General features: G+C 41.9%; 1 protein-coding gene across 1 annotated transcript; it reads right to left on the reverse strand.

Moving 5' to 3' along the window:
* Nucleotides 1-250: 250 nt before the first annotated feature.
* On the reverse strand, nt 251-10,286 carry LOC124630090. The gene is made up of 9 exons (XM_047163816.1): nt 8,326-10,286; nt 8,094-8,238; nt 7,623-7,751; nt 6,004-6,207; nt 5,570-5,713; nt 5,329-5,384; nt 5,138-5,250; nt 4,753-4,819; nt 251-1,663 (listed from the first exon to the last, which is right to left on the reverse strand). The coding sequence occupies exons 1-9, from the start codon at nt 9,873-9,875 to the stop codon at nt 511-513; spliced, it is 3,561 nt and encodes a 1,186-aa protein (XP_047019772.1). The 5' UTR covers nt 9,876-10,286; the 3' UTR covers nt 251-510.
* Between the last annotated feature and the right edge of the window lie 645 nt (nt 10,287-10,931).

The raw sequence follows: 10,931 nt of genomic DNA on the forward strand, positions 1-10,931 counted from the left end.
ACTTCCTTACATAATCCCTTATGTACCATGTACTTCTTTATGCACTCCATTACTTACTACTCCTTATGGAACTACCTACTCCCCCTATGTGCTTACTTATATCCTCCAATAAGAACTCCCATATGCGTGTCTTTTATCAATAATCCTTTTAAGTACTTGTACATACAGAATTCGTCTTGTAGTTTAGTATGTATGTATTCACATAGGTAATAGATAAGAGGGTATAGGTATCTAATCAAGTTAAAACTACTTTTTGACCAGAATATTTATTTACTAATAAATGTTTATAAATTAATTGTCATATAATAAAGTTCGCTCCATTGGAGGATAACAATTCAACTTCATTTTAACACAGAGTCGTACAATATAATATTTAATTTATTTTTACTACAAAAATACCTTTCGCATATTTCAGTCATATTTCACAATTTCACTTATTTAGTTAGCTGTCAACCATCAGAGTTCGACTTTTACGGAGGAACTTATTTGGGAGACAGGATAGATCGGTTCCTATCGGTAGCGTAATTTGTCGACATACTTCTCGATTGCTCGATATCGTGAAGGTGGCATGGCTTCCTTGAGCATTTGTTTGAACCGCACGTCCTCACCGAGGGCGAGGCACAGTTGCCGCGCATGCTGCCGCGTGTCAGCGTTCGCATCTGCCAGGAGCTCGCCCGACGCGCGCAGCAGCGATGTACGGATGTCGGACGGCAGCGCCAGCACGTGTGAAGCCCCGCCGTGCCGCACCAGCTGCGCCAGAGCCGCCGCAGCCGCCGCCCTCACCGGGCCCGCGCGGTGAGTGGCCCCACGCCTCGACAGCGCCACCACTGCGCGAACCTCACTGCCACCACGTGCCACCTTCACCAACGCATTGGCAGCGTCGGCTCGCAAGAACCGGTTGACATCGGCGCAGCGTTCCAGAAGTGCGCCGGCGGCTTCTTCGACTTCAGGATCTAAGGCACGGCCTCGGTGCTCAAAGAGCGCGCCCAACGTACCGCAGGCGGCTCGAGCTACTCTAGATCTCAGTGAGCGAACATGCGTAGCGGCAGAGCGTGCAGCGCTGCGCCAGCTAGCTGCAGGAGCACGTGCCGCTGGGTCCGCTGCAAGCCGTTCAGTCTCCACGAGTCCGCTGACAATCACCTCCCAGTCTTCATGTCGTGCCGGAACTATACATTCAGCGAGGGCAGTGCGCACGTCACGCTCGGCAGCACGTGGCGGCTCGTCATACACGTCGCTGGCAGGCTCCGGCGTCGGCACTCCGCTGCGTGCGGGTGACGGGGCACTGCTCCTCGGAGGTGTTGGTGAAGGTCGCGCACTCGCAACGGTCCGCACTGGCGATACTTCGACTACGGTACTCGCTCGTGATTCGATAGACTCATGACCAGTAGAGGTTCCCGCACTGCCGGGTTGGGAAGGCAGTGGTGGAGGGTCAACCTGTAACTGAGACCGTGCACTAACTGGTGAGGGGTTCGATTTTTCCGAGTAGTCTTCAACGCGGATTGAAGGCGAACGGGGTAGCGACGGCACCGAATCTTGAACGTCGACATCAGCTGTTTTGACTTCAGTAGAGTCATCAAGGATAATTTTTTCATCAGATTCTTTGGAAGCGGAAGCTTTCTTATTAGTTTCCCCGTCCTCATAGCTGGTGAGCGCACTCGAGTCTCTGTGAACAGAATAAGTACAATAGCGTCACGGAAATTGTTGTTTACATGGGGGACGCGACGGGAGGGACGGGTCGGAAATTACCGCGTGTGCGAGGGTAGATCGGCGACGAGGTCTAGCGCGAGGGCGGGGGGCGCGGGGCGCACGGCGGGGCGGGGGCAGCAGCAGCGCAACATGGCAGCGCGTGCCGCCGCGGCGCCTCCGCGACTGACGCCCGCCCGGCTCGACTCGCGCCGCTATCCACACTGACTACGTGTAAACCTACCACCCGCGATCAATTGGCCCTATGTTGATGAACCCACTCTACCTGCATATTATGCAGATTAGCCCACCTTCACGGAATTTCTAGCCGCCACTCGCTCGGAAAGAGTCATTAGTTAAGCGAGTCATATTTTATTATTTCATGAGTAAGTTTCAATTAGTCATTCTTTTAAGGGTTAAAGCTCTTTAAGTTCTCGTGAAATATAAACTTACCTACTCAATAATCATAAAAATGGATAGGTTGGTGAAAGGTGAAAAGTTTCATGTCTACCAAGTTACAGACCGGAGGCGGGTCTCACAGTGGTCGGCCATAATTTTCTTAATTATTAATAGACGTTAAAGGATTGTTACGTGGTGTTTGCTGAACACGAAACTGGAACGATGAAACGATAAGGGAAATGGGTCGTCTCGTCAGCGGTTCATAAACGGTCTGAATGAAAGTGGGCCAATAATTTAACTTTCAAAATGTAGGTTAGCGGTGGCACGCTATTACATCCATTACTCTTGGGTACCGAGGGCTGGTACCTCGACAGGTCACATGCTCATATGTCGCGCTTATATTTAATACCTAATGAGCCGTTACAGTTGATTAGTACTAGCTTCGCTTTTACCCTGTGGAATTAAATATTAAACGGGTCAATATGTTAAGGTAATCCATTTGCTCGATACAATACATTGAGGGCATCACACGACATTAGGTGGAATTTACCGCCAGCCATGGCATTTTAGACGGTTTATTACGCCTTGAGATAGGGTATGGTGAGAAATTAGTACAGCCTTGCTCTCAATAATAATAGTTGTATGACTGAGCCTATCTAATTTTTCACTTGATAATGTCTTTCAAAAGCTTCAATAAGTTTAAGATTGTGCTATCTTCAGACTAGGCCGGCATTGCGTCGCGTCACGATGTGCGGTTGCCACGCGACATTATTCACACCCCAAACATTGCCAGAATTACTTTGTTCTTGAAATTCAATACTGTATATCATGAGTTAAATTGTTTGACGGTTGACATTTTCTTCGAGGTCGAATGACTTGTTTTTCTGAAAGCGTTATGTACGAGTTTACGAGTGTTTTGCCCCATTAGACGAGTACTATCGATTGTAAGTCAGACTTTGAAATAGGGGTGAGTGACTCCGGCGTGTAATTGGCGGCCGTAATCGGCGGGTAGATTTACATAGATAATATCGAGCAGTAGCGGTCAGCTGTTGATATGAAATCGGAATTGGAACACGAATTAAGCCTGATTCTATTGACGATTAGACCTCAATAAATAACTTGTGTTCAAGGTTTACTTGATTTCGTTGTTTTGATACGGAAGGCGACACACAGATTTTCCTGAAGAAAATTCTAATTGTAAGATGTAGAACGGAACTCCGCTTATTGCCTTTGCGTATTTCTCTAGTTCCTGACAGTACCTACATAATGTTCTAGAGTAGCGCTCTATTTAAATTGCCTTAGAAAACCCTTAAAAACTCTCGCAGAAACATTTTCAAAATGGTAAAATTACCTACGCTAAAGTAGTGTACCTAGATTATTGAGTTTAGCTAAGTTTATTGACCTTTAATTGCTCCAAAGTTTGCTTTCAAAACAATTTCTTAAGAGTTTAATACCCTATGTCCCCAAAGCACTGAAATATTTACAATGCCTGCCTACCGACCCTACCGTCTTCAAATATTCAATGCCTAAAAACTACTTACTCGAAGTCTAACAATACACATAACGACTTCACTTTACGAAGTTACGAAGTAACTATTAAGGTATCTGTGGTACTACTACAAAGTTGTGATTAAGCATTCAACAAAGTTACAATTTCCTTATACACTGTTGTTTCCAAGATAGCAACGAGCCCCCTATCCACGACAGTCAGGTCAGGTGTGACTGTTCTCACAATCTGAAGGTCAGGGTGTGGGTTTTTAGAAACCACTTGAGGGTGGATACTTGCGTTTTCAGGGGTCACATTAAATTGCCTATCGAGGTAATTATAACAGTTATCGAACATTTACTTGGTAATCTATATATACACACACACACAAACAATAATACAATATATAAGTACATCGTAATAGGACTGACTGATGTCATCTCTGGAAATGATGAATTAATTCCAAAATTGCTGTCGCAGATTGATATTTAGGAGAACAGGCGCAATGCCTAGATTTGGTTTTAGACTTTAACTATCGTCGTATAAAAAATAAAACTCGTAAACATAACTTAAAGGGTTAATTGTGGAATTTAATTTTATTGGTCGATAAACTTATCCACCATAAAAAGTTAAATGTAAGGCAGCCTACTTTTCAAAGAAATTGTTGAGCTTTTTATTGCCCATGTCAAGTTAAGTCTAGGTATGGATATTATTATACCACATTAGTTTTATTTATTTAATCATACCTACATATCACAAAAAAAAATGATAATGTTAAAATAAAATGATTTATTATTATTGGATCAATAAGTTTGACAATCGACGCCCATCCACGTGTATGCAGTTGACTCATTAAAATGAATTTTCAAAGGCAATATTTTTAGCTTCATTTTCTTTAACGACTCGATGAGGACGATTTTTTTATCCTTACTCTCTAACGTGAAAAGAAATATGAGGAAAGCTCTTTGAAAGCTTTTCTTAAATCGTCCATATCTAAGTTACGGGCAGAGGTATGAGTAGGATAAAAAAAAACACATGAAAGTAGGTACAGTCAACTTCAGGTCAGTGGTAACAGTTTTATAGGAAAATCGTACTTATTACTATTGAGTTAAGGTGCATGACAGTTACCACTGATGTGCAGTCTACCGTACCTATTACTTACATATAAAGAAAAGTAAACTCACCTGTCGCTGAGGGGGATTGGTGAGAGCGTGTGGAATGGAATGTAATCCCTGCCTGGCTGCGACACACCTGTGGAATGACGCATAGCTTTACATTTTCGCATGACTTTTTCACGGAAAATTCTAAACTTAATTCTGCGCAATTTAATTACCTACACAACGCGCATTTTTATAATTACGAGAGAAGTTCAAAACTACTCCATTGGCTGTTCATAATGAATGACTAATGATTTCACCACATGACTAAGTAAATATTTTACTCTGAATTGTGATTGTTTTCGTTTAAGACGAAATCAGCTTATTGCATTTGGATATCAGCAAGATTTATTTTTATATGTCCTATGAAAAAATTTGTAATGTGTGCTATGGTACTTGTTTGTGAATATACCAGGCAGGGGTGCGGAGTCAGGCAGAGGCCTCAGTCTTCTCGGAGGTGGTGGAGGAGCAGGGGGAGGGGTAGACCTAGCACGACGTCTCACTGGTACTGGCAACTGCGAGCTCCTGTTGAAGAACAGCCTTTTAGATAAGGTGGCGAAGGTAACGGGTTTAAAAATGAACGGGTGTGTCGAAAGAACTTACCGGCTGACATGACTTGGCCTAATATTCTCAATAGGACGACTCAGCCTTTCCCTTAACTGCAACAAACAAGTGTGCCTATAAAGTTCATCAACAAAGGATCTCCATGACTCTCGATACTTTTCATGAGATCGAAGTGCTAGTTGCATTCGATCTCAAAATAATTAGACAAAGTGTTCCCTGGATTTAATGCTCCTAATAGAAATACTCTACTAATAGGCACTTCTAGGAAACAAAGCTTTACCTTATTACAAAACACATCAGCCCTCGCAGTGCCAGCGAGCCTCCTCCTGACAGCTGACAGCACGGCAGCCGGGCCCGCAGCCCTGGCCAGGCATAATGTAGCCCGGAGTTGAGCACTTTGGATCACTTCCTTATCTCCACTTACCTAAGGCAACAGAGATATGAGTAGAAGATTAGGATTGTAAAGGAAAATGCAAGCGGTTGCAACTGGGATTTTTTAACAATCTTTTACATATAACAATAGTAAAAAAAAACCTTTCTCCGCAAGTAGGTAGGACCCAACTGAGTTTATACAATTGTCCAAGTTTTCAGGAAAAGCGACTAATAGCACAGATTTATATAATAGATTTAGGTTGTAAAAACAAGAAGCAATGACCTTCTCCTATGCCCAACACTTTTGAGCCAAATTAAGTACTGTTAGTTACGTTTACTTACCCCAATCATACTCGGATCAAAAATAAGATCGACAATGTGATGCAGGGCCAATCGCTGCAGTAAAGCATGTGGTAACGCTGCAGGGAGCGGCTCCCGTGCCATACGAGAGATCAGCGCGGGCAGGAGTTGTCTCGCGCAGTCACTGCTCGCACCCCTCACTAGAGCGCATACGGCGCCCTCTGCCGGGGCTCTGGCGGCTGCCACCTGTACCATACATGAAGAAATAAAAACATGCTGAAGATTTTCTTCTTGAGTCGCCGGAAACTCGACTTCGAACTTTCGAATAGCTTTTCGTCTTTTTGCAGTCTAGACCAATAGACTCTGGAAGATCCGCCACTGCATCGTCACCTTTGTCTTTTCCTTTAGATTACATTACGGAACATAACTAAGTTAATTAATTCCGCATAATTATGTTTTATTTAGATTAGCACTGAGCTGGCGTATTGTTAGCACATTGCGAGCCAAGGGAAAAGATTTTACGGTTGGATTTTGCTGTAGGTAGCAGAAACTCGCGTGAATACAAACAATAACACCCTTCATAATAATGCAAATATTTTATTCACTTTTATTTTAGTCGGTGCCATGTTTTGATTAACTTTTGATTACATTTTTCACACAGTTTACCACGAAATGCTTTATAGAGCAGATAGGAACACTGAAGTATGCTACTTACCTACCTGTATGTTGAATCTAAAAGTCTAGACATAATAATGCAATGCCGGTGTATTTATAATGACTGTCTGCATATAATATGCGATACAGGTAAGTAATACAGTATTTTTATCAGCCACTTTGACACGCGAAGCAAATAGGGTTCGTCCCCATTAGACAAATGTTTCAACTATGACTGTTATGGAAACGAGGGTTGACCATTAACAACTCACTAATTCTAAATTATAGGTAACCCATTTAGAACCCGTTACAAATATTACTATAAATATAAACTATCCGGAATCTTTTGCTTCTCATAAAGGTTCCTAATTAGTAGTTTGTAATTTTAAAGTTTCTCGGAAGTTTTCGAACTTGCACACGAGTCTCGCCAAACTTTTTCGAAAGTTCAACGGAAAAGTTTTCGACTCACCACCCCTACAGAAATTGCAGGAGTAAGTAGGTTTAGCATCGTCCCCCTTGTGAATGTGCTGTGAATTATCATAACTATTTGTTTTAGTTTATCGTGTGAGCGATACATCATAAACTGTGGTGACTTACGAAGCGCCAATGCGGGCTACCGGGCTTTTAGAACCGACATAACTATGTATAATCTAAAGTATTTAACTGAAAGTTCTACACAGAACTATGAATTCCACATATTATTTCAATATAATAGCAACAGATCCTTATAATGAAGAAATTAAAACTAAAAAGCTAGTTTGTTGCATTGCGAGTTGTTCTCATTCTTCATTTATGACCATCCCTCTGTGTTCTGAACACATTGCTTCGGACTACTGCCACAAATATTTTTTTTCTCTCAACTTTCTCCTAAGTCGATTTTTCGTAATAGTCTTGCATTCATCCTCTTTCACTCATCTCTTTATGTATCACTTCTTAGGGGACCTTATTAAAGACGCCTGAGGGTGCTTTCAGACATAATTAACTACATGTACATGATGCGATCTAACCTCGTCACTAAGGGCCCACATGTTATGCACGAGCGAGAGCGCAGCCGGCTCCACCTTCCTCACGCTGCTGGGTTCCAGTAACGTGCTGTGGAGCTGGTCAGCTGCGCGTACTGCCGCTATCCAGTTCTCCTACAGATGAGGACAACATGGTTTTGAAAAAAGAAGACCGCTAAAACATAAAATTACATGTTTCTACATGGCCACTAGAGTATGTGTAAGGGTCTTGAGCCTAATGTATGTATGTACTTAGTCCTATCTAAAACTGTGTTAATTTAGCCACCACAATGAAGGATACTAATATGAATTATCGTTTTATTTCATGTTTGGCTACATCAAAATCTTATCAATCAACCTTTAACTGGTAAATTGTTAATCAATTTAATTGTGTGTGTACCTATGTGTGGAAACCTAAGGGTTGTTTATTTAAAAACCGTTTAAAAATGCGGGGAAATTTTGGGTAAACATATGTACCGTATTGTGTAGTTGATCGGACACATGTTGCGGAACCACTCCCAGTTCTTCCCAGTCGTAATGCGACCTCAGTGGAGTTGGAGTCCGAGGAGTTAGGATGTCGGTCTCCTTAGGGGGTGACGATGCCAGAAGACTCAACACGAACCTACGTCAAACAGAAATATGGACAGCAGTTTCGCAAGGACGATAAAGCTGAGTGCTATAAAATAAACATATCAGATTTGATACATACCCGTCTCGCTCCAACTCTACCCGTGTTTGATGTCGACGGGGAGACACCGATGGACTACGCTGCAAGTTATGAAGAACCTCCACCTCTTTGTGAGGCTCCACAGGACTACGTGAACTACGACCAGATTTCTCTGGAGACCGCACTTCAGCCAGTGACAATGCTAAACCAGACATTTCTGTAATTTTGCTATCCTCTTCATCATTCTTAGATTTAAAGTAGTCATACAACTCGCTCAAAGATTTCGATTTTACTTTTACTCCGTTATATTTAGTTACATATGTTGGCTTCTGGGGCTTATTCTGTATGACTGGCAGAGGTATGCCACTCTTTTTTCCCAGTTTAGTTTGTGATTCTCTTTCCAATGCTGCTCTTTTTATTTCGTTCATTCTGCTCACTATCGCCGGTGTTACAGGTGCCATTAGTTCTTTATAGTTGTCTTTTCTCTGGTGGTCTTGAAAATTGTTGTCATCTTCGCTTGTCAATAAGTTATCGCTATCAGGGGTCCTTATCTTAACACTCTCACCACCAAAACGCACTCTTTTAACCACAACATCCGTATCCTCGGAATCACCATCACTATATTTTAACATATTTCTGTCCGAGCTATCATAATCATCTTCACTTCCTGTATTCTTCTCAGATTCAGTCTCATTTTCTTCCAAAACGGTCATCGTAATCGCAGTATCAGAGTCAAATTTTATTTCTGTTTCAATTATAACTTTCGCAAAATTATTATTATAAAAAGGTATAGCCCCAAAAGAATCTTCCGATGATGAATCAGTCGACACACGGATGGGTCCCGTGTGGTTATTATTAAAAACATGATTAATTTTAACTAAAGGTTGATTATTATTATTTCTATAGGCAGTTTTTCTAGGAGCATAGTAAACATCCATTGAATCTTCGTCATAAGTTTCACACAAATGTCGAAATCTGTCCTGAACCTTTGAATCTAATCTAGAAAGATACATCATATAATCCCGCTGTCCACAAGCCCTTCTCAGTTTCAGCAGAGATCTCTGTGCGACATCTCTGTGTACCGGATCAAATAGTTTCTCACCTAACACTTGAAATATTGGTAACATATCGAGATGCGAGTGTCTTCTTTTTAATATACCCATCACAGAAGGTATGGAGAGTATAAGGCCTGTGATGACGTTCACTTTTGTATCAATATTCGCGGAATGTGGCCGTATGTTGTGATAGGAGCATTTGTCCAAAAGTGCTCGCGCCGCGCATTCCACATCTTCGCAATGCGTGCAGAAAACTTTTAAAGCATCCAGCGCAGCTTTTCGAACATTCGGTGAGTTGTGTCCTAGATTGTCGACGACTTGATCGAACGGAAACGACAGCGCATTCCCCGAGAGTGGCAGAAGATCTGCTAAGACACGGAGTGCGTGAAGACGTACTTCCCACTCGGGATGCGTGAGGCGGTCCCGTATCGCGACATAGAGGAGTTCCACATCAAGGTCCGGTGGTAGGGCTCGCGCCCGTAGCACGCGGTCCCACAGCGGAGCGAGAGGCGGTGGCGGTGTTTCGGGCAGTTGCATGGTGTTGGACTGAGGCGAGGGCTCGCGTGCCCAGCCGGGCCGCGTCGCGCCACACAACTGGGTTAATGGTCGGACGGTAAGCCACGCCGCCCCTGACCAATCGATGGAAACACATAGCTACGTGTAACGGCTACGGTATACGTACACATTCGCGTGTACGCGCACTTACTTGCAACACAATAATACTTACTGATTAGCATAATACTTTACATAGAAAAGACACTAAATACGGATAAATTGTTTCATTTTCTCTAGGTTTACGGGCGACATTAATAATATTCAGCGATTTCTCGTGAAATAAAAAGACGTTGACGCGATGAAAATGTCAGCTAAACTCTCATGTTACTTTCTCAAAATAAAATAAAAGAAACAGCTTCGTACTTATTCAGGATTCAGATATATATGCATATGATCGATTACATTATAGTAAGTTCAACTCAGTCTTGCGCGCGGCCTTATGTGTGGGTAACCCTTGTACATACACAGTGACTTTGTGTGCGTGACAAGAGGTACAGTCGGGTACAAATACAGTTATTTAGGGGTTACGGCTGTTTAAAGAAAAACAGTTATTACGTAATTTAATGTTTATTTATTTATAATGATTCTGAATCGCTACTTGAAAAATCAAATGATGAATTTTCGGATTCGCTACTCTCACCGAGGTAAATTATAAATTTTGACTTCATGTCAAAATGTCTATAGTATTTTTCTTTTTTCTTTTGTACATGTCGACAAGTATTACCCAACATCCCTTCATCAATATGACTTAAACGTTCATTTATGAGTTTCATTATTTCCGTCTTATTTTGGTCGACATTATGCGAAGCAATATTATTTTTTAAAATTCCTCACACATTTTGTTTACATTATTATACTAGATTATACGTCTTTTTACATTCTTAGTCCACACTTTTATTTATTGTCCGCGTACCCCGAGATCTAGAAAATATGTAAGGAGTATTTAATTCATCTTAGATATTTCACCTCATTTATTTCTTAGATACTGTCAACGTCAATTTGAAAAAACTTATGAGAAAATAATGAAAAACTGTAAAA

Source organism: Helicoverpa zea, chromosome 4 (assembly GCF_022581195.2).
Source record: "Helicoverpa zea isolate HzStark_Cry1AcR chromosome 4, ilHelZeax1.1, whole genome shotgun sequence".
Taxonomy (NCBI): Eukaryota; Metazoa; Arthropoda; class Insecta; order Lepidoptera; family Noctuidae; genus Helicoverpa; species Helicoverpa zea.

Bases quoted from the DNA above. Each gene is read 5' to 3' on its own strand.
- LOC124630090 (XM_047163816.1), bottom strand. From the start codon at position 9,875: ATGCAACTGCCCGAAACACCGCCACCGCCTCTCGCTCCGCTGTGGGAC. The intron at 8,239-8,325 runs GTATGTATCAAA...TGTTTGACGTAG, and splicing joins GTAGAGTTGGAGCGAGACGG to GTTCGTGTTGAGTCTTCTGG. The intron at 7,752-8,093 runs GTACATATGTTT...CCTCATCTGTAG, and splicing joins CCGATCAACTACACAATACG to GAGAACTGGATAGCGGCAGT.